This window comes from Tubulanus polymorphus, chromosome 12 (genome assembly GCF_964204645.1).
Source record: "Tubulanus polymorphus chromosome 12, tnTubPoly1.2, whole genome shotgun sequence".
In the NCBI taxonomy this organism is placed as follows: Eukaryota; Metazoa; Nemertea; class Palaeonemertea; order Tubulaniformes; family Tubulanidae; genus Tubulanus; species Tubulanus polymorphus.
Window position 1 is genome coordinate 4,791,700 of NC_134036.1, and position 23,686 is coordinate 4,815,385.

The 23,686-nt window shown below is 40.6% G+C and overlaps 2 protein-coding genes across 2 annotated transcripts; one reads left to right on the forward strand and one right to left on the reverse strand.

Moving 5' to 3' along the window:
- Nucleotides 1-16,159: 16,159 nt before the first annotated feature.
- LOC141914201 (dynein light chain Tctex-type 5-like) lies at nt 16,160-16,967 on the reverse strand. Its single transcript, XM_074805468.1, has one exon. It carries the CDS (start codon nt 16,965-16,967, stop codon nt 16,356-16,358), a length of 612 nt encoding a protein of 203 aa, XP_074661569.1. The 3' UTR covers nt 16,160-16,355.
- Nucleotides 16,968-22,286: 5,319 nt separating this feature from the next.
- LOC141914202 (galanin receptor type 2-like) lies at nt 22,287-23,261 on the forward strand. Its single transcript, XM_074805469.1, has one exon. It carries the CDS (start codon nt 22,287-22,289, stop codon nt 23,259-23,261), a length of 975 nt encoding a protein of 324 aa, XP_074661570.1.
- Nucleotides 23,262-23,686: the final 425 nt, after the last annotated feature.

Genomic DNA, 23,686 nt, shown 5'->3' on the forward strand with positions numbered 1-23,686 from the left:
GTGAAATAATGTTATTAGGTTCAACGTTTCATTTTCTGTGAATCTGTTTATCGTGCCTCTTACGGCCCCGATGCTATCACACATCTCTGTCGCAGCTGTTGTATCTAAACTACGATGTTTGTTCCAGTCAGTCAGTATTTGATAGCAGATCTTTTCCATGCTTACCCAACCAATCGTGCAGCTGGAGCCATTGAAAACAGTGTCATGAACCGTTTTTTCCCGTACTAGAATTGTGTCGTTTTTTGGTTGCATTAAACATTGCAACTTTTGCATTTGTTAAGTCGGTTCTATCCGTTTCACAAATGAAACTCGTGTGAACCTCTTCGAGTTCGCAGGGGAATCGAACCCAGTTCGCTGATCCTCGTGGATTATTCAGTATCATCGCTGTACACGCCATATTGACGTCATTTATCGGTTGTTTTCTGAGAGGAGGTATCAATCCTTGAATAACGTCTGGTATCGTGTCGTTATTTGTACGTTTATACCACTCTGTGTAGCTCAATGGTTTTCCATCAGTCCACGAGTAATAAACAGATGTAACCTGAAAATTGAAGGTTGCAAATATATGATCAAAAGATTTCATCACAATCCTATGAAATAATACATTAATGAGGTTACAAAATTTACCTCCAGTTTTAATCCGATCATCATTATGAGCGCTTTTTGTGAATACGCCTGTCGGAGAAGTTCAGTTGCGAATAATCGCTTAATAGCCATCATTTCCTGTTCTGAGTTGATACTGAGTAGATGTCCCGCGTACTTCTGTCTACAATACAGTTCAGCATTCTCCCAATTCAGACGTTCATCTCTGATGTATTTTACGCAAGAAATTCCCGAATCTAGAAATCCCGATTTACAGACATTTTCAAACTGTTTTATCGGTAACGACTGTTCTAATGTGTATTGTATTTGAAATGTAGGTATACGATGTTTTGCCTCAAAGAAGAGATCGTAATCAATAAAACTGTAAAGTACAAGTCCCGGTATCGCGTTAATGTCACATATTCTCTTTTCGTGTTGATGGTTTTGGCCACTCAATTCACCGTTGATGCTTTGTTTTATCACAATCGGGTCCTCGTCCTGCGGAATTGATTTTTCGCAACGCATCTTTGCAACGTATTTCAAAATGAATCTGTAATATCGACTTAGCACCGCGGTGTTACTTCCAAAACTATATCTTAATATTTCTGCGGTGTATTCCGCCGTGCCTGGGTAGTTTGGTGACTGCATAATACCGCAGCTATCATTCGGTGGTTCCTGGTTATTACGCCCGCCGACTGTGGCTATCTTCGATCGTTGACATTTACGTCGCAGTTTCACCAATAGCGGATTAAACCAGAATGGATTCGAGAACTGTATTTTCACAGTATTCAAAAGGACACTGTTATCTAGTGACTTACTACTCAACGTCAGATACCTGCTACAAGATCCGAATGATATAGAATCCTGAAAACATCGGTCAATTTGATATTCGTGTTCTGATAATATGTAAATGTTCTTCAAAGGAAGGCGTCGGTTTTCGGAGGTAATCACGAGACAATGTGACGTCATATTGACCTGACGTGTTCCCTCCTTTAAAACGTACCCGTCACAGTCGGTAGGATGTAATCTGAGATATGATTCCTCATCGACTGTTAACTGACCCTCCCAGTTATAAGCGTATGCCACTACAGTAACAGATCCACCTGATGTAATCAGACTGACCACGTTACGGTTGTATGTCCATAAACGAGGACAATACGGACCGTATCGTCTAGCCGTGAAATTACCACCGTCGTATATGTAAAATCCCGCTCGCTCGCAGTTCTCTGATAAAACTGTTAGTTCCATATTCTCTTCATAAATATCAACTTTCCATTTAAACTCGTATCTAGTGACGCGATAATTCACCGAGACTTTATTTCGTTTTGGGAACAGCGAGTGGGGAATCATAAACCACATTTTGTTCACAGACACCTAAACATAAGTTAGCCATTATTACGTACAAAATTTTGCATATTCTTTATCATTTTCGATTAACTCAAATTTGTAACTCACCGGACGGTTGAGGATCTTCATTTCTTCGATCGAAATCGATTCGATTCTGAAATTTGTTTCAAATCTTATATCGCCGTGAACCGTCACTTTCAAAACGCACAGTATGACGAGAAATCCGTCAGATTTTACACTATGCGATTCCAGGTAGTTGTTACCGAGTAAAATATCAGTTCCCACAACGCGTAACCCTTCTAGTTTATATACACCGATGACGTCACCAGCTGTGACGAGATCACGTGTCCAGTTGAAGACGACGTACTGTAACACCTGCACTGTGATAGACCAGCAGTGTAAGTGTTTTGATCGAGTTATTACGTGTAAACTGTTGTCATCGGAAATGAGCACTCCCGATTCGTTATTAGAGATCTGAATCAACGGATTAGATACATTCCAATCTGATATCTTATAAACCTGAACTAAAAGCTGCGACTGAAATCGCACTCGACGATAAAGCAATGATATGACGGCTTTGTTTGTTTTAGTATAAAATGATGAAGGTGGATGACCGGTTTGTTCTCGTATAAGGCCTATAGGTTCACTGCTGGTGTTCCATCCGTCGTGGATTTTAACAGTCATCCCTGGATCAGCACCTGGTATTACTTCCAATTTCAACTTGCTTAAAGTCAAGTTTATACCAAAACCATCCGGTATCCCGATCCAGTCCAAAAACAATTTACACGTTGGCAAGTAGCTTAAATGATATTTATATCCTATCGATGTTTGTAATTCGTTCAATCCGCGATATTTGTGGCAATCGTGACTAATTGACAAACGATTTCGTTCATAACGATATATGACATGAACCCGACTACCTCGTGCACCATCGACGTTACTTCTAAACATCAACGAGATCGAGTCGTCACGGCGGATTTCATGTTTTCCATCACCGCAGAATCTGTTATCAGACTCGTAGACGAGAAGGTAGTTATCACTACAGAATATTGACGGCTCGATATCGTGGTAAACTTGGACGTGAAAAGTTCCCGGTAAAGAGCTGTTGATGAACCAACGACATTCAACACCGTGCGTTAACGAAGGGTAATTCGGTGAAACGATGTAACCGGACGCAGAATCTAGTGGGTACCACGTGTAATTACAAGACGAACTTACCGTCACAGACGATTCCTCGATAGAGTCTGCGCGATCAGCGCACGCGATGCGAACTTGACAGACGATCAGCGACGCTATAAACAGCGCTCTCAGTCGCTGCTCCATACCGAACAACATCAACACGATACAATTCTCTTACTATACAAATGCTGCTCGGTTGTACACAGATTTTAAAGTTCTCTTCATAAATGATGCTGAACTTTTCGAATGCCGAAATTTAATGTTTGCTGCTCTCAGCGATTTCAGAATGCGAATATATTTTCCAGCCTCTGATGCCGAAAGCGATTGTGGTATCATTTACTCGAACAGTCATTAATTCACGATTGCTTCGAATTAAAGCTATCATCTTCCCAGTAATTACCATCCGTATATTATATATATATATATATATGTGCAGCAATTTTCAGCTGCACGTTTCCACGCATCGTAAATATCCATGTCCAATTATATTTCGAAAATATTTCGAATTTTTTTCGCTACATATATTATTTTCTATATGTTATTTTAATATGTTCGCTGATGTACTGCGTGTATAGAACACGACATTCTGACTAAAGCACCGATCTTACATACGCGATAACTGCAAAACTAACAAACTTACTTAGATGTTCAATTGACTCTTTCAAAAATGATATAAATACAGCTGGATAACGTCGACAATGAACAACAACACGATATAACGGGACCATCACGAAATCCGTACGAATATTCTATTTATCAAGGCAAATGTTACTACGTTCTACAAAACCTCTTCGCGTGGTAAAATTATCGGAAGAAAATATAACTCGAATGGTAAACCGTAAAATAAGTCTTCAAGAACAAAGGGCATCCGCGGTGTGCCTGACTTTCCTATACGACCGGCCACTAATCGATGGCAAGTATCGACAATGCTCTTTAAGAATGGCCAGTCTAACTGCCGTATGAAAATATTACTTCACGTTGCGTTAAGCGTCGTGATTGATATCAATAAGCACGGCGCTCTTTAAGAAGATAAATCATCGATATTATTTAAAGAAGGTTCCAGTTTCTAGGCGCCATTCTGTGGCGGTCCCTCGAGGTCCCCATTAAACCTATAAATTACCGTTTAAATGTCGACTAATTTGTTCATTTTAATTTACTAATGATATCTTATATTTCGTTATCACGCTTTCGAGAAGATGGAATTTTGAACATCTGTTTGGGTGTTCTTTTTAGGTACATCGTATTTTCGATCCGTTTCACTTATATAGAATTTATTACATTTACCACGAGATATTTCCATAAACCCCACATTCAATAGGTATCATCTTTAGGTTTATGGGAACTTAGATTGTTGACAAGTTTACATTCCAATACCACTCCGATATTAAACGTTCCTAGATGTTTTTTTTAAATAAACCAATTAAGTGACAAATACACGAGACAAATACGAATATTTCAAACTTGTGGGATCAGGATGCCTCATTTTTTTCTGCTGAAATATATCAATCTTGCCCTTTATATAGGCAAGATTCGATTGAGTTGTATATAAAGTGTACAACGTGTCTGGAGCAAACAAGATTGATGACTTACATGATTTTTCTTTCTGTTTCAGCCAATATCGCCGGTGCCCTCTTCGTTTTTTCTTGCCTCTCTAGGAACTGCAATAATAACGGAAGAAATCAGAAACAAATTACCAATTTACTTCACGTGCGCGGATTTGACGAATCAACGACCTCGATTTACTTATTAGATCGAACTAGAATGAACGATAATTCAAAAATGTTGATTCAACTATCAAATACTGGCTTTTCATATACACGCGAGGCCGCGGTGTTTCCCTCCTGAAAAACCTGGCATCGGAAATAATGCCAGAAAACTCCCTCGTAATTAAAAAGCTGATTCGAGCTACTCTGAATAGTGCGAATACATCGAACTTAGCAAAATGTATAAAAATTCACTTTCAATGAATACAAGTTTTTCTTTAAAGTTTTTCTGTTTGCTTTACTTTCATTTCATTACGAGATTAAGCGCGTGTTGTCTTGAAAAAAATCCCACCATAGAATTTTATGTGATAAAATTCAATCGTTGGATTTCTTCATTCGCTTACACTTTTCACAGATAAGAGTATTTTGACCGACGTTGTGTGCAAGTGACTATATATGTACTTATGGAGTCGGACTATGCATTCATTTCATAGACATCTATTTCGTATGTTCTTTTATTCGTAAATTTTGCAGGTGATCCATCTTATGTGTAAGATTCATATATGCTATAATTTCCCCAACTACTTAATGATATTTATGATATTGCGACCTATTCTTATGATGTTGCATTCGTTTATAGGATGGTCTGAAGCGAGGTGAATTGATATATGATAGATGTTTAATATCCGCGCTGGTTAGAAAGAAATTAAAAGTCCCTCCTAGGTAAAAGAATACCCGCTGATAAAAATACCCCGAATGTTGATTTCGGAGCAAAATTCGACGAAACGTTTTGAAACTCTTATGTCGGAGAACTTCGATAGATATCAAAAAAATTAAAATTCTCAGTGGTGTTGGTCACAATATTCAGTTTGAGTAATCTGCTACTTTTTACCAAGCCAATTGCATCAAAAATCGCTTTATTCTGTGACTTGTAGCATGTTACATTCAAGCAAAATATCTATGAAGAAAGATAGGTCAAAAGTAATAATGGAATATATATATATATATATATATATATATATATATATATATATATATATATATATATATATATATATGTACTTATGTATACCTAAATAATGTTTTAAACAGTATTATCTAGTTTATATTTAAGTTTCATATTCTACTCTGATCGAATACTGAATTTCAACCCAAGGGAGATATTTACCGCTGTAGTTTTTTTTACCGTGGGACGATTACCATGTGGCCTACATTCATAATTTAGACAGCTAGTACGGTCCTAGTATCATACATCATTCCACCTGATGACGGCTGTTAATAATCAACAGCCGTAACGTTGTGGTTTCAAAATTATAAATTTCATCATATGATTTAATTCGAATTTTGGGATTATTTCATTTATCATTTATCATTATATATCATATTTCGATAATATAGGATGAATCTAGAAGCTCAAACGTATATAAAATTAGGACCTAATCTAACAAAATTAGAGCATTTCAGATCCGTCTTAGGGTAATATTACAATTCCAGGGGTCCCGTGTTGAGAATTATTCGGCGTCGCGTTAATTCGTTCTTTCCTTTTTCCTAGTTAAATCGTGATTTGTCTTAATCGAAAACATCGCCTTCAGTTGATTTCGAAAGCGACGCCTCGACGCGCAATAAATGACGAAATTAGTAGACGCTACGGCCATTCTGGCTATGTTCTGGGTCACGATAAAAACTAACATGTCCCAAGGAGTTTCTTTATACGTAGGCACTTTTCCAAATACCCGTATTAGGTTGTGAATGCCTGCCTTCATACTAAAAGATTTCTTCAACAAATAGAAACATGAAATGAGAATTAACGTCAAAGTTAAACTACGGTCACTGCTGCTGCTGCTGCTGCTGCTGCTGCTGCTGCCGCTATTAGAAGTTTGATTACTTGTAGACATGGTTTTTCTCGCTGCTCCTGCGCGTCTTAACGTGAAAATCAATCGGATAGTTATCAGAACTACTATCACTGTCGGGATGAAAACTAGAAAAGGGATAGTTACGAACACGACGTAGTATCTCACATAAAGGTCTTGTTTCCAAAATCCGTTAATTTGTATAACCCATCTGACGTGTCCGGTGCACGGGTTGGTGGTCATAAGGGAACGATATTTAGCAAACTCCCTGGACCGATCACACACGGATATTACAAACACAAAAGTGATGTAGATATAACATTTCTTCATACTTATAATTCTCATAGCTTTCAGGGGCCAACAAACAACGATATATCTATCGATGGCTATTAACAATGTTATCAGATCGCTGATATCCGAAAACACTAATTTGATGTGCCTGGTGTATGCGGACGCACGCTTCATAGCGTGGTTTATTTCAGCAGTCATGTCCAGTAACAGCGTGTGACTGTAGAGCCAATAGTGAAAGTTGAATACAATATAAGACAAACAAATAAACATGTCCGCAACTGATATACACCTCAAATAGAATATACTGGTGTTGTTCGAACTTTCTTTACTGAGAATAATGAAAGACAGTAAATTTGTGACGAAACCGAAGATGGCAAAGCTGAAAACGACATAAGTCGTGATCTGTATCATCAGGTTATCGGCAAACGGCCTGTAATCGGCGTTGTGTACGTGCCGACACCACCAACGTGGTTTAAACCCTGCCTTCTCAGTGGTGGTTGATCCGTTCAGGTCGAGAAACCGAGCGCCAACCGATACATTATCCGGTGTCATCTCATTTCAGTCAGCACAGCGTTATAAAGTTTATATCGCAGTCCGTATCGGCCACTGATTGTTAAAAGATTATCGAAATCCGTGTGGAATTACTATTCGGTAAAGTCTTTCAGCCAGTTCCTTTTAGATATCATCGATCGACAAGAAGTGCCTTCGATACAAACGGGCGTCAATTCAATAAACTGCACAGACTCTCAAATGCGCGCTGACGCTGAGACGAAGTCGAAATCTAAATACTGCAGTTTTTCATATGACGCCCAATAGCGAAACTATTTCATTCTATATCGAACTACAATTTCGCGCTGTAGCAAACTGTCCCGTATCATTATTGTCTGACGTCATAGAATCGATGAAAAGAAGCGATGCAGAGAGACAATATATCAGTACAGCGCGATGCTGAATAGTATCTGTAGCTTTTCTATGTAGTAAAATAGTTAAAGCAGTAGAATAGGAAACAACAGCGGAAAATTCCACCGTTTCACCGCTCACTATGAACCGGTTTTAATTGACCGATCAATTAGCGATTTGTTGATTAAAAGAGCCGGTTTCAATGGACTAGCACTAGCTTAAAAAAACTCTTTCGTTACAAAGCAGTCCAACAGTCGACTGTTGGACTGCTCTACAGCATGCCAGTGCAGTTTGAGCAGACGTCTTCGACTAGTTCGCCATCTAACGGACATCTAGGTCAGTTGGCCTGCGAGGTGACCGCCAAAATCTAAAGGATTTCGGTGTCACTGCCCAGATTGTCGGGTTTTAAACCCGGGGTCTCAAACCGCTATAGTCGGCTTGTTGATAACATAATAACGATGTGTTGTCTAATTGCGTTACATTACTAATCATTGCCCTCAATCCGGGATTCGGTAATTAAGCGCAATATCCGATGTACAATCGGTGATACGTTCATTGACGGCTTGTTCAGTAAAGAACAGGTTTCCAACAACAGCGTATAAATCGATGGTTTCATGATAATAATTTACATTTATATAGCGCATGTATTCTTACCAGAGTGAATTCAGATGCGCTCCTTATTTGGTATCAATACCCCCCCTTAGCCTATAGCTCTATCCCATGTATCAGTCATCCCTCCCTTGGGAGAAGTTACATCCGAGCAGCTACTAAGCGCTTCGGTTTCGCTTACGGTTTTAGTTTAGAGTATATCAACGATAAAGAAGGTTCCTAGGATTCGGGCCAGTTCGTTCGCGAACGGTGGCGTCTTCCATATTGTGTCGGGGTCGATAGCGTCTATTCGTGTCCAACCTAACGCCCGCACTACACCCGCAAGCTTGTATCATTTCACTGAGTTTATTCCCCGCATAAGTGTCTAAAATAGAGGGTCAGGCAATAGTTTAGAATTACTCACGTGGTCATCGAGTCCAAGTATAGCTGATATAGCTATACCGAGAATGTACAGGCAGCCATATTAAAACCGATAATTCCTCAGTGATTTGAACACGGGAAACTGTACAAATCCGATTATCTTTATCAATATCTAACACCGCGTACTCTACAGATTCTATTCCACTGAGATAATCACACGAAATACCTTAATAAATCTACTCAAAATAGAGATATTCTAGCAGTGTTCTGGCAATAGCGTAGCCACTTAAGCCGCGACCTATTTTCGGACGGCTGAGAAATGAATCACAATTGGAAGTGGCCCAACCGCTCCCATTTCTGATTTCCATTGCTCTGTCGTCTCGGAACGCTAAACAAATCGGCTATTTATTTTGCGACTTCAAAAATATAGCGAATTCTAAAGACCGGTTTTTGATTTGAAACCTGGGACTAAATGTTCAATCTGGTCAGTGTATAAGCGGGATGCGTTAATATTACATCTCTCGTATATATTCGCGTTATTTGAATTATCTGCACGGAATGAAACGGTTTTTGTAAACTAACACGCGCATGGTTTGCACGGACTGCGCTGTCTGTTGGAAACGGGAATAAGGGAATTCGAGGTCATGCTTTTAAGTCGAATTCAATCGACGTCAACCGCTTAATTTTAGTTTTATCTCACCAACAATACAGAACTTAATTCCAAAACATTCGCGTGAGTGGGTCAATTCAAATCTTTAAGAAGAGACTTAAAACGCATATTTTTAACGAAAGTTACTACCTGAAAAGTTTAAGCTCAATAGAATATTATATTTTAAACTATCTGTAATGTTCAGTCGTTTTCTGTAAAGCGCTTAAGAGTCATTATGAGATTTAGCGCTATATGTCAATAAATTTCATTATAATATTATCATTATCATTATTACATCTCAGAACTTAACTCTCATGGACTCAACGCCATTAAACGAAGCAGAAAGCTGATTTAAATATATTCGATTTTCGTACCGTAAACGTTACATGTAAAGTGGAGATATTATTCTGTGCTTCATGCGATGTATATATATATACTAATTTTTATCCCTCGGAGCGGTGTGACTAAGGCGTTTCTAAGTCGCATGCGATAATGATACGGTACTGTTCGACTCCGCAAGTTTGCAGCTTTACCAAAAAGGATTTGGTGTCTCGCTATTGGGCGTCAACAGAAGTATTGCTGTATTTGTATTTCTAGTCTCCTGGCGTCGGCGCGCAATTGACTCTGTGCAGTTAGGTGGCTGACGTCCGTTTATACCGTAGTCAAATCTTGAAAGGAAATCGCTTAATAACTGAAATGTTGTCGTGAAAGATTTGCGGATATTAGGAAGTTTACATCGATTGTTGGTCTATTAACAGCCAGCGGTTGTGCGTTGTGCGCGGACTGAAATGATGGCTACAGAAAATGTATCGGTTGTTGGCGCTCAGTTTCTCGACCTCAACGGATCGGACCTGACAACAACCACCACTGAGAAGGCAGGGTTTAAACCTCACCCTTTGTGTAAGACTATCCATCATGCAGATTACAGACCGTTTCTAGAGAACATGATTATACAGGTCACGACGTACATTATTGTCAGCCTTGCGATCTTCGGTTTGGGCACAAATTTGCTGTCTTTTGTTATTCTCAGTGAAGAACGTTCAAACAACACGAGTATATTCTATTTGAGATGTTTGGCGGTTGCGGATATGTTTATTTGTTTGTCATTTATTGTTTTTGATTTCCACTATTGGCTCTACAGTCACACATTGTTACTGGACATGACTGCTGAAATAAACCACGCTATGAAGCGCTTGTCCGCATATACGCAAAACATTAGATTCTTGTTTTCGGATATCAGTGATCTGATAACATTGTTAATAGCTATAGACAGATATATCGTTGTTTGTTGGCCTCTGAAAGCTATGAGAATTATAAGTATGAAGAAATGTTACATCTACATCACTCTTGCTGTGATTATTTCAGTTTCTGATCGGATGAGAGAATTTTTCAAATTTTACTCTCGCTCGTCCATCAACCCGTGCACCGGACACGTCAGATGGTCCACGAAGTCGACTACCTTCTCGTTAAAAAACGTTTATTTGAGGTACTACGAGGCGTTTGTAAGCTGTCCATTGCTAGTCATTATCCCGACAGTGATAGTGGTTCTAATAACTATCCGATTGATTTTCACGTTGAGACGCGCAGGAGCAGCGAGAAAAACAATGTCTACAAATAATCAAACTTCTAACAGCAGCAGCAGCAGTGACCGTAGTTTAACTCTGACGTTAATACTCATTTCATGTTTCTATATCGTGAAAAAAGCTTTTAGTCTCAAGGCCGGTATTCACAACCTTATTCGGACACTATTCGGTAGAGATGCTACGATTAAAGAAACTCCGCGAGACACTTTAATTTTTATCATGACCCAGAACATTATTAGAATGATCGTAGCGTCTAGTAATTTCGTCATCTATTGCGCTTCGAGGCGTCGCTTTCGAAATCGATTGATAGCGATGTTTTGGATTAAGTTAAATAAATCATGATTAGTAAATTGAATACAAAATCAAAGAATCTGGTCTCAGAATGAAATATATAGTCGAACTTTTTGAACTATGGATTCATAATACGTTGTAATAGAAAAATATGAGGCTACGAAAACTAGAACCTGTCCATATATCATAAATGAAATAATTCCCTTCATTTCAGGCCACAGGAAAATGACGATCTTTCGAGCCATCTTAATCGTTAATGTGTTCGGTAGATTACAGACCAGCTAAAACTTATAATTTGATTCATGAATGAATTTTCTGCCGATAATAGAGCAGACAACACAGATATTAATGAAATATATCGACCCTCCTGAAAACAGGGGCTGATCTGGAGAGGAAAATGGAGAGGGAGATGCATGCACCTACTATATTGTAATGAGAAATAATGAACGAAGAAATTACAATGGAACAACAAATTCGTGAAACATTAAAAAACATTAATTCATCATTGAAATAAATCTCGTACATTCAAGATGATGTATTTGTGCTACTCAAACGAGCCGGTAGTAAGTAAACGAAGTAATTTTGTCCATAATAAGCCTTATTTTAGAAGCCAGTGTTTCTAGGTTGGATTCCTGTGGCCGTACACACGCGCGTATATCAAAAGCCCGAATTCGGTAGTCCTTTCACTATTTTTGAATCATTGTTCATTCCATTTAATGGCGGCCGATAAGGGCCATGAAAATATTTCCTGACAAACAATTATTTCGTCATGAAAGATGAATTTCCATCGACATATATTCGTTTTTGACAATAATTCCGCCATGAAAAAATAAATCGCCTACCTTAACATATATCCCGATGATTGAAATATTTTTGCAGTGTAAAATTACTGGGTTTTTCCGTTATGGTAGGATAGCTAATAACTCGCCCTGAGTAGAGTAAACTCACACAGCGTGTATAAAATCCTACTCGGGGCAAACCGCACGACCCCCATACACACGTACGTGAATCGGGTTACTTGGGGGTAGAGCTTCGTCCTTGGAACCTAAATAGTGTTCTTACAAGCCTTACGGTACAGGGATGGTGGGATGCTGATGATTCCATTGGCAATGGTCACGTAAGGAGTCCATATGAACACAGATTAGGGTCAAACCTATAGATATTTTTATACAGTCAAAATCAACAAATTGAAAACAAAACAAGCGCAAGGATTTTACAGACTTCGCTGTTCGTTCGAAACGGGAACAAGTGGCACATGTTTATAAGTCATGTTTATAAGTCGAATGTCATCGGATTGTCATCAACTTCTGAAAAAATTCTGGTTTTTAAATCAACTTCTAAATAAATCCTGGTTTCTAAATTCTTTTAATCTGTAAATAGTGGGATTTTATCTTATTAAATAAAACGAAGTTAAGTTTTCTACCGATTTGTCTACGAACTGTTAGCGGAAAGCTGGTGTAAACATATTCTATATTTCTGTACCGTTAAAACTTATTTAACCCTCGGAACAATGTGAATACAGCGTCTCTGACTCGTATGCGATAATGATACGGTACGAATCGACTCTCTGCAAAATTGAAGCTTAACCAATAAGGATTTGGAGTCTCGCTATTGGGCGTCGACAGAAGATCTGCAGTATTTTGACTTCTAGTCTTTCAGCGTCAGCGCGCGTTTAACTCTATGCAGTTTAGGTGGCTTGACGTCCGTTCATACCGTAGTCAATTTTAGATAGGAAATCACTAATAACTGAAATGTCGTCTTGAAAGATTTACAGATGATATTGGAAGTTTAAACTGATCGTATCTCTATTAACGACCGGTGACTGCGCGCTGTGCGCACACTGAAGTGATGGCTTCAAAAAATGTACCAGATCAGTTCCTCGACCTCAACGGATCGGACCTGACAACAACCACCACTGAGGAGGCGGGGTTTAAACCTCACCCTTTGTGTAAGACTATCCATCATGCAGATTACAGACCGTTTCTAGAGAACATGATGATACAGGTCACGACGTACATTATTGTCAGCCTTGCTATCTTCGGTTTGGGCACAAATTTGCTGTCTTTTATTATTCTCAGTAAGGAACGTTCAAACAACACCAGTATATTCTATTTGAGATGTTTGTCTGTTGTGGATATGTTCATATGTTTGTCATTTATTGTTTTCGATTTTCATTATTGGCTCTACAGTCACACGCTATTACTGGACATGACTGCTGAAATAAACCACGCTATGAAGCGCATGTCCGCATACACGCAAAACATAAGATTCTTGTTTTCAGATATCAGTGATCTGATAACACTGTTAATAGCTATAGACAGATATATCGCAGTTTGTTGGCCCCTGAAAGCTGTTAGAATTATAAGCATGAAGAAATGTTACGTCTACATCGCTCTTGCTGTGACTATATCAGTTTCCGATCGGATTAAAGAATTCTTCAAATATTTCTCTCGCTCGTCCATCAATCCGTGCACCGGACACGTCAGATGGTCCACGAAGCTGACTGCGTTTACGTTGAAAAATGTTTACGTAAGATACTACGAGTTGTTTGTAAGCTGCTCGTTACTAGTCATAATCCCGACAGTGATAGTGGTTCTAATAACTATCCGATTGATTTTCACGTTGAGACGCGCAGGAGCAGCGAGAAAAACCATGTATACAAAAAATCTAACTTCTAACAGCAGCCGCAGCAGCAGCAGCAGCAGCTGCAGCAGCAGTGACCGTAGTTTAACTCTGACGTTAATTCTCATTTCATGTTTCTATGTCGTGAAAAAGACGTTTACTCTCAAGGCAAGTATTCATAATCTAATAAAGACTCTGTTCGGTAGAGATGCTACGATTAAGGAAACTCCGCGAGACACTTTGATTTTCACTATTACCCAGAACATTATTAGAATGATCGTAGCGTCCACTAATTTCGTCATCTATTGCGCTTCGAGGCGTCGCTTTCGAAATCAACTGAAAGCGATGTTTTCGATTAAGACAAATTGTGACTAGAGTAAAACTGAATTGAAAGAATCCGGCCTTAGAATACATAAGTATTCGAACTTTTTAGTTTGTGGATTTATAATATGTAGTGATAGAAAATTATGCGGCCACGAAAACTTGACCCTGTCGATAAGATGACTGAATAAATTATCTACAGAATATATTTAAACATAACTAATAGAACAGAGGCACAAGATATTTATGAAACGCATTGAAACTCCTGAAAACATCCCTGGATCTAGGGAAATTGAGAAGGCGGAGTTCAGAAGAGAACAAAGGCATCTCTCGGGCAAAGCAGCAGCCGTGTCGTCCCGAGCACCTACCCGTATACAACACGAGAGATTATACTCACGATGAATTATCGAACGACGAAAACACTGTGGAACGATGAACTACTTAAACATTAAAACATTTATTCATCATTGAAATACAACTCGTACATTTTGGACATTTTCGTCACTCATACGAGCCTGTAGTAAGTAGACGAAGTTAAGTTTTCAACCACAGCCTTATTTTAGAAGACTAGGCGGGTTCCATAGTCATGGCTTAGACTTAAGACCAGTCTACGACCATTTTTGTTCTATAGTCGATCTAAAAATTTGAGTTTTAAGATTCAATACCACTTTCGGTCTCAACGATTATTCTGGCTGTGGCCCCTGAGTTTCAAGGTCGGATTCCCGTGGTCGTGCGCGCGTATATCGACAACCCGAATTCAGTAGTTTATTCGCCACTTTAGAATTATTGTTCATTGTTTTTAATGCAATGAGAATGAATCGAAGTCGCCGAGATCATTGGCGGATTCGTTAGATCTTTGCACGTTAAGTAAATTGGTAGTTTTTCTCATTTTTCTAAGACTGCAGTTCCGCAACCGCCGCTCGTGAGGTAAGTAATAACGATAAAGAGGGCGTCACCGAAAATGACTGCAGCAGGAATCAGTTACAATATTTTTATTCCACCACGTTCTCTTTCGCACAGATTATTGACCGCGGGCGCGCAGTTGTCTTGCAGTCGTTGGTCCGTCTATTTCACCTCGGACGCGTTAATCTACTGGGGCTGGTTCAATAGCCGAGACTTAAGTCCAAAAGTGGTCTTAAATCCTAAGACTGAACTAATGTGACTATGGAACCGGCCCCTGTTCCATAGTCGACAATAGACTAAATACAGCTGAGACTCAGAGAAAGTAGTGTGCAGTCGTAGAAATCGGTAGTCGGGGCCGGCTATACACCTTTATGGCTCAAATAAGATACCCGGCTAAGACCATTACCGTGGCTTGAATTGAATACTGGTTTAGGAGAAAACTAGTTCTATAGCAAAACTAAAAACTCGAGACCAGCTTTTTTGAGATTCAAGGCCACTTTTGATTCTAAGCCGTGAAAGTGACTGAACTGTGCTGAAGATTCATGTGCCGGGAGTATAATCGGCTTAGGGAGATATATTCCATCTCTTCCGTTTTCATGACGCGGGAAAGTTGTTTTTTTCTTGTTTGTAGCAGTAAGGCGGCAGTTGTTGTAGTCTTTTGTTGTAATCTATTTTCATCACTTGTCGGGGACGGTAGACATCTATTATCTACTTAAAGCACTAAAATCGATTTGAAACTACGTACAGGAATCCTGTTATATTCAGGACAACTCGAGCTATCCCGCTAGATGGCGTGTGTATCGATAGGACGACGCGATCGAAATTCGAAATATTCAATCTAAATTTAGTTCATCTTCAACCGTACTGATTTTTGCATCACATAGCAAAGATCAGATCGTTTCGCGTTTCTTGATAAACTAAGAATGAACTTTTGGCTAGGGCGGTTCCTAATCATAATTCCGAGGCGGCTATGTCTAGAGGATCTTGACATAAGAAAATAAGAAAAAATCCTGCATCGTTGTCCGAACGCGCCCCTGGTGGATCCTCGCTTGCCGCGAGTGGAATCATCAACTGCCATAAGCGAACGTGTTCGGTATTCCTAATTTCAGCGTGGATGTGCGCAGGTGAGCCGCGCCGCGTCCACCCAGACGGCGCGTCTCCATTTTCACTCAAAATACAACCCGTAGATCATAGCGACAGCGAACAGCGAACCGTTCGAGTATTTGACGCTGAGAAAACTGTCCAACTGCTCGTTCCACAGACACCGGCTCCCGAACTGCATTCCGGGTCGTTCGCGTAGACTACCGATGCTGACGACGGCCACCATTTTGTATCGCTTGTACGCCAGCGATTTCAAACGTTCCATGATCTCGGCGGCCAGTTCCTGCGTCAACGACTTGCAGCGATTCGCCTCGTAGTATACGTCGGCCAGTCGCTCGCCGAGCACGTCCTTGATCAGTTTTTCGACGTCTTTAGCGCGGAATCGTTCGTCCGGTTCGGTTTTGTAGGTGTTTTCGTAACGCGTTTGGGCGCCGGTTCGTTTCGTCGTCGTGGTCGTCGCGCCGTCTATCACCGAGTTCAGTTCGTAGCCGACGCCGGCTTGTTGTAACGACGCGTCGACGCTAGACGGCGCCGCGTTCTGCGCGTCTTGGGCGGCGGCGACCGCGTTGATAGGCCGCCGCGATCGACGCAAGCTGGCGGCCCCGCTGTCCGACGGTTGCGGGCCGCTGCGCGTCGAGACCGATCCTACGTCTTTGGAGCGCATTATTCGCGACATTACCTATTTGAAAGACGATGAAAATTTCGGTCCTACTTATCCAGGTCACGTCGACACTGAAAAAACAAAAGAATACGAAATTCAATTATCAGTTTTGATTTCGGTACAATTTTGAAATTAGAGTAATAGCAAAACTTCGGTAAAAATCTTAATCTCGATTTCGAAGTTTCCTAACAATATTAGGTCGATTTGAAAATTCTGTAAATTGAACTGAACACCGAACTCTAAGTTTATTAGCCCGCAATAAGAATTAAAAAAAAAAACTAAGAGATTCTACGAGCCATTTTTCAATACCAGAATTGTGAAGATAGCTCATAGATTTGAGTCGAAATCTCCTTGTTTTTTTTCTTCTTACTGTGGGCTTATCGACTTAGCATTAGCGAGTCGCTTTGTCTATGGAAACAAGTGAACTTCGCTGGCCGATTTAAAAATCAAACCCATTGTTTCGTTCCTGTGTGTTTGTAAGGAACACACGTATTTATCAATAATCAATTATCTAACTATATAAAAGTGACGAAGTTCGCTCGCTTACTACGCCTAGCTATATGAAGGTATTGGTCGCTATTCTTACGATCGCAAAAACAGCATTCCCGACATCAAGATAGCTATCAATTATTCGTGATCATTTCCTGACCCGATTACATTTTTTTTCAATATCCCTAGAAAGGTCAGTCCGATAAGAAATGTTTGATGATTGTAAGGCCGTATTGATATGTACTTTGGATATTATTCCATGGATGTTTACTTGGAGGCTAATCCACACTTCTAGGTACAACATAGCTATCGACTACATAATTAAAGGTTTTCTTCGAGTTTAGAACTCGTGGTTCATTTTCACCCAATAGCCTTTTAACGTTTTAGTCGCGATGGCCGCGCACTATCGATCGAATATCTATGAAAAAGGTAGCCGCTTCGTTCTGTTTCAGTTAAAAGATTATTTTCACTCAAGAAAGAATAATTATGGGCCTCTCCTTGCATCCCCTCCGATCATTGAATTCGTGTATTTGTATTGATATTGTTCAATTCTCGTAATTCAAAATAGAGAAATAGAATTGTCGAATATGATTTTGGCGTTTAATTGATCGAAACTGAACTGAATAAAATGGTAAAAACGTCGTCCTCAAAATAGCGCGATAATACTACGCAATTGATTATCAATTAGTGAATAAAATACATAATGCATCTGAGAGTGAAAACCGCACAACAATGAATTTAACGAGCAAGAGTTTAAGAATGGATGATCTAATGAGACTACTGCAAACTATTTCTGCGCTTGCTTTTGGAAGCTAACATTGGCCGAATTATTGATTGCATATAACGACGGTTTTTAAGGCTACTGCCAAAACCATGTGCTGTCAATAAACCTGTAATTAATGATTAATCAAACGTTCAGTTTCGAAGCGTGAGAATAATCTCAACCACTTGATTAAGCAAGAAGGGGGGGGGGGGTGGGTACGGCTTTAGAATGTCCAAAAGAGCTGACGTTTGTATACTCGTACGTTCTCAAATATAATACATCGGCTATTTCACCGCACGAAAATCAAATATTAAACCTCGGCGAGCGCATACGCCACATTAAGCTCAAGTTGAAAAACGTATTCATATCTACATAGCGAAATGCATCTAGATCTTTCGCCCGAGAAATCACGACAATTTAATGCGACAAATATTTGAATTAAGAAATACTTCACGGCGCAATTAAACCCATACAGCCCTTACAATAAGCGTAATTACGTATATGCGTGCATATGCGCAAGGTCTTCAAAGGGTTTAGTAAATTGGAAAAATGGTTCGTTTTAAATCTCGCTATAGGTCAATGTTCTCCATTAGCCCCCCTCCCCTCCCCCGCGTGGTTCGACAATTACCGAAAATTCTATTAATTCGAATAAAAGCATGTTCATGAAACTAAATGTTGTTTGTTATGTGGTCATGTCATTTGAATTCTGATTCGAAGGTATTCGAAACAGAATTCGCTTTACTGGGACCAGCTTAAAACTTCGCCGTTTAAACTTATGGAAATATTGCGACAATCTCGAGTTCGACTGTGTTGAATAACGAGGGAAAATCTAAATTCCGAACTTTTAGACCTACAATTTAATAAATCAAATTGAATATCATTAAAAAAAACTGTTTACGACATTTCTTTAATTTGCAAAGCACTAAAAGCCCGGCACAATTTGACGGATGTTAGCATTTAGTTTGGCTCCGTTCGACCAGGTCTCCCTCGTTTCGTGGCTCAATCATAACATACAAAATCGATTCTGGACCCGGTTCAACGGTTAAAACTATGTTTCCGAGATTGAAAACAATAAATCTTCCGTGAATCGTTAGGATTTGAGCCATCAAACTCGGAGCGACAATTTTAATTTGAAATCCAGGGACCAGTTTTGTAGACCGGTATTATCTTTAACCCGGGGGTTAATTCAATTAAAAATGAATTTAGTTAGCCCCAGGCTTAGAGTTAATACCAGTCTATATAACCGGACCCAGATTTTTATGAGAAATCTTACTTACACCTACGGTCAGGATACGCCGTCCAGCAATACGGTACCTTTAAACCCCCCGGCGACGCTACGAATTCGAAGATCGTTTACTAGTGACGACCTGTACATTTTGGGGTGTACAACTGTCGCTAGATAGCGGGCGCGAAAGCGAAATCGCTGGTTTAATCAAATAATGAGAGTCAACAAACACCAATTAGTTTCCAAGCGAAATTGCTCGACTCTGTTCGCGCTATATACGCTATTACTATCGTTTCTGTCCATTCGCCCGTTTACGATATCCGTACAGGTTATGAAGGAGAAATTATTTGCGTTGTTTTTTTTTTCTCTGCTAAAACAAAAATCTAGTTGAATTCGAAGTTCCAGCTTTTAAACGTATATGCTGATTTTCAATAAACTAGTCAGTATCTCTGTCCGTAAATGTTCTCTTGACAACCTTAAAATCCGTTTGTAAGTCGTAACCATTGATGGACCTTCACGTGTCCGTGTGTGTACGGATATAAAATGATCCAGAAACATTACCTCGAGCTCAAATTCATATTCATCCGAATGATTCGACTATATCTTAATGAGTTACTAATATTTATTTCGACACCGCTGCTCGAACGTTACGCCCGTGTTGTAAAGATGATGTAGAATTCGCTTTAATTTTTATATATAAAATATGACCGCTATACACTGGTCTGAAATACGAACCACACTTCAAATCCTAATACACCGCGTGGCCGAATATATTAAAGCACTACCACAAATTCGTTTTAAATCCATAAAATCCGTCGTGAACGCTTAATACGGTATTAGTATATAAAACATTGTCTCTATGCGTGTACTGTTTTTAATCTCTCTATATCCAACTCGGGCAAGCTATGTTAAATCCACGACGCTTCGCTATAAAGCACGCTCGAATTCTTTATAAGCTATAAAAATGTCTTATACTCAATGAATAAATAGCGTACGCGCGTACGACAGCGAATTCGATCCCGTTGCGCGATATCCGGTTTGTTATTTATATCGGCCAAGGTCGCCGGCGACTCATTACCGGTATACGTTGCCTTTTGAATATAATAACGTTATACCCGCCGTACTGCAGTCGCCCGCGACCGATTCAGGCTGGATGGACGATCGTTGACACGAAACGGTACCGAAATTCCCGATTGTGTACTTTGATTGAAAATATCTGTACGTCGATTTCGTCCGATTTAGAAAAAGAAAAATCGAACCCATTTTCTATTCACGACGGGTGCGGTCGGTCCGTAAGGGTTGTGCCGAATAGGTTCGTCAAAATAACCGATCGATCAAATGCAATTTCTAGAGATATATCAACGATTTTTCAAAATCGTGCGCATAAACACTTTCATCCCAATGACATTTGGAATCTAAAGATATCAGAAAAGAGTTTTCATTATCTGGCTATTTTATTTGCTGCGCGTCTATTGTCATTCAGGGTCCAGTTCCCCAGTTCTAAATTAAGATTTGACTCCGGGTGAAAACATTGAAAATGAACTAACTTTAACTCAGAGTTAATTCTAACTCACAACTGTGGAACTGGGACCTGGGTTACAGTGTAACCAAATGCGTGCGATACATTCGATTGCACTCCAAAAACCCTTATTGAGAGAATCATTTATTGCTCAAAAATTTCTAGAATAGCGTTTTCTGTTCGTTTACATAAGCGCAGGAAAATACGGCATATTTTATTCGTATTCAAATACGGTGGACTTTGCTGCACCGGCTGGAAAAATGAAAATAAGAAATAAGTGTATGTCCCCCGAATGACGACGTCGTAGAGTTCGTAAAGTTTTCTAAACACGCTATCTACTTACTGCCCGTACAGCGAAACCGCATTTTCATCGACGTATTGCATCAATAATCAAAAATCGTTTCGGAAAATTTCGAAATGACATCCGACGAAAATTTGCCTCGAGCGAAAAGACGATACGATATGGAGATGAAAGTTTTCAGAAAGACATCGATAGCAAAAAATATAGATTTTTATTCGGCGAAACTTTGAAAGCTGAACTCGAATCGATCGGAGATTTTCGTCGTCGAAATATTCTCCTCACCCATTCGCCCGAGGCTGCGCTCCGTATATTGCGTAGAGGATTTCATCGTTCTCCGAGCCGCGGACGGCCGCGATTAAGCGTCGTCGTTTCGATAAAAAGATTTCTTTTCAAAAGTTTTTCAGACGATTACCAGAAAGCGGTTCATTTTAATTTCGAGAAGCATTTCGTCGTTTTCACCGATAGCCGCCGGGCACGAAGCAAGGCCAGCGGCGTATTTCCGAAATTAGAACGGCGAAAGCAGCCGTATAAATCGACGAATACGTCGTTCTAATTTATGTATTTAGACGCATTTTGTCGGGGCTTTTTTCTGTCGATGTCGATTCGTTGTTTTCGACACTTCAACGTATGTTTCGAAAGACTTCGGAATCGCGCTTTGCTAGCGCTCGCACGCACATGATCGCTCGTGCGGTTTGATGTTCAAAATTGCTCTACACTCGAAGTTATTTGTGGGCTGGCTATTCGTTGTCTGCTTTCTGTCTCGTTAGATTTTTTTCGAAAGAGTTGGCGATTTCTGACGGTAAAGCACCAGGCCGGGAGCGACGGGGAACGAATATAATCCGGAATACATTTAGTCTTATGTAATCTCGCGTCGATATCGAGGAAAGATATATCTTTGTGTTTAGTGCGACTGAATTTGACCCCCCCCCCCCCAAAGAAAAAAGAAAACAGTAGCCGGGAAACAGAAATCGGGACTCGAACACACGGCACCAGCGGATATCTTACGGTGTATGAGTTTCCGCGTCTTTCGTTTTGCGATGTCCCTGAACCTATCCACGCCGATCGGGCGTCCTTACAACAGCTACATAACTTTGATGTCGCTGCTGGGCAAATCCGGCGCCTGGCGCGCGTCAGCCGTGGCCATGTCGGTCGTACTGTTTTCGCTGGGCGCGTTCGGTAACGTGGCCACGGTGCTCGTCATGTCGCACCGTCGTTTTCGCCGCCTGTCCTACGCCAACTACCTGATCGCGCTGGCCGTCTGCGACGGCGTTTATATCATCAGCCAGACGCTGATGCCTTTGGTGCAATACGCGTTGCACGAAGCGACCGGCGGTTCGGCGGCGATTTTCAACACGCTCACCGGCTGTCAGATTTACGAGTTCCTAGTCGGTCTGGGCCCGTTCGCCGGCTCGTGGTTGATCGTGGCTATATCGTTAGAACGCCTGGCCGTCGTGCTTTTCCCGTTCGCGGCGCGGCGCGTGTGCACGGCTAGATTCGCACGTTCGATCGTGCTGGCAGTCCTGCTCGCGAACATCGCCGTATCTTACTACGTAGAAGTAGTCTACATGCGGTTTCGCGACGCCGACGAAGGCTGTTTCATGGAGCTGTCGCGCCAGCGCGTTCTGTTCTCGTTCATCGTGTCGTACTGCTGTATCGTACCGTTGGCCGTGGTGATCGCCGCCAACGCCGTCATAGTGACTTGCCTGGCGATCGGCGGGCGGGCAGCGTCGCCGAGCGTGACGAGCGACGCCGGCGCGAAAACGACCGCGCGTACCAGGCGCACGACGGTGATGTTGGTCACCGTTTCGTTGCTGTTCGCCGCGTTCACGATGCCGTCGACGGTCGTCACGCTGCTGCCCGTCGGCGATGTGGCGATCCTGCTGGATGTATTGTCGCAGCTTTTCGCCTGCAATTACGCCGTGAACTTCTACGTGTACGTTCTGCTCGGTAAAGAAATTAGGACGTTTTTCGTCGCCAGACTCGCAGCCGTGTGTTGCTACCGTCAGATTTGATTCACTATTCGCGTGATAGCAAAATATAACCCGCCACAAAAATAACACGTCAGAATTTTTGCTGTGGTATTACCTCTAAACCCTCTAGTGCTTCAGCCCTAAAATGAATGATATTTCCCATTGGCCTTTGTTTTCTGCATCCTCAAGGTGCATGACGATACATATTCAGTATAAGTTTCGAAACATTTTCGGAAAAATCGATGTCCTTCATATTTCAATGAAAATGTGGATATCGTATGGGTCGAAAGCTTCAATCAAGATACGATACGATATAACCTTATTCTCCTAGCCTAGAAACGATTGTACAAGGAGGTCTAAAAAGATGATAGATAGAAAAATACAATACCAAAAAATACAAAAAATGCAGGAATTGATATAAGCTACAATTTCAAGTTGAAAATACAGCTTTTAACAACACAGGCGCC

Bases quoted from the DNA above. Each gene is read 5' to 3' on its own strand.
- LOC141914201 (XM_074805468.1), bottom strand. From the start codon at position 16,967: ATGTCGCGAATAATGCGCTCCAAAGACGTAGGATCGGTCTCGACGCGC.
- LOC141914202 (XM_074805469.1), top strand. From the start codon at position 22,287: ATGTCCCTGAACCTATCCACGCCGATCGGGCGTCCTTACAACAGCTAC.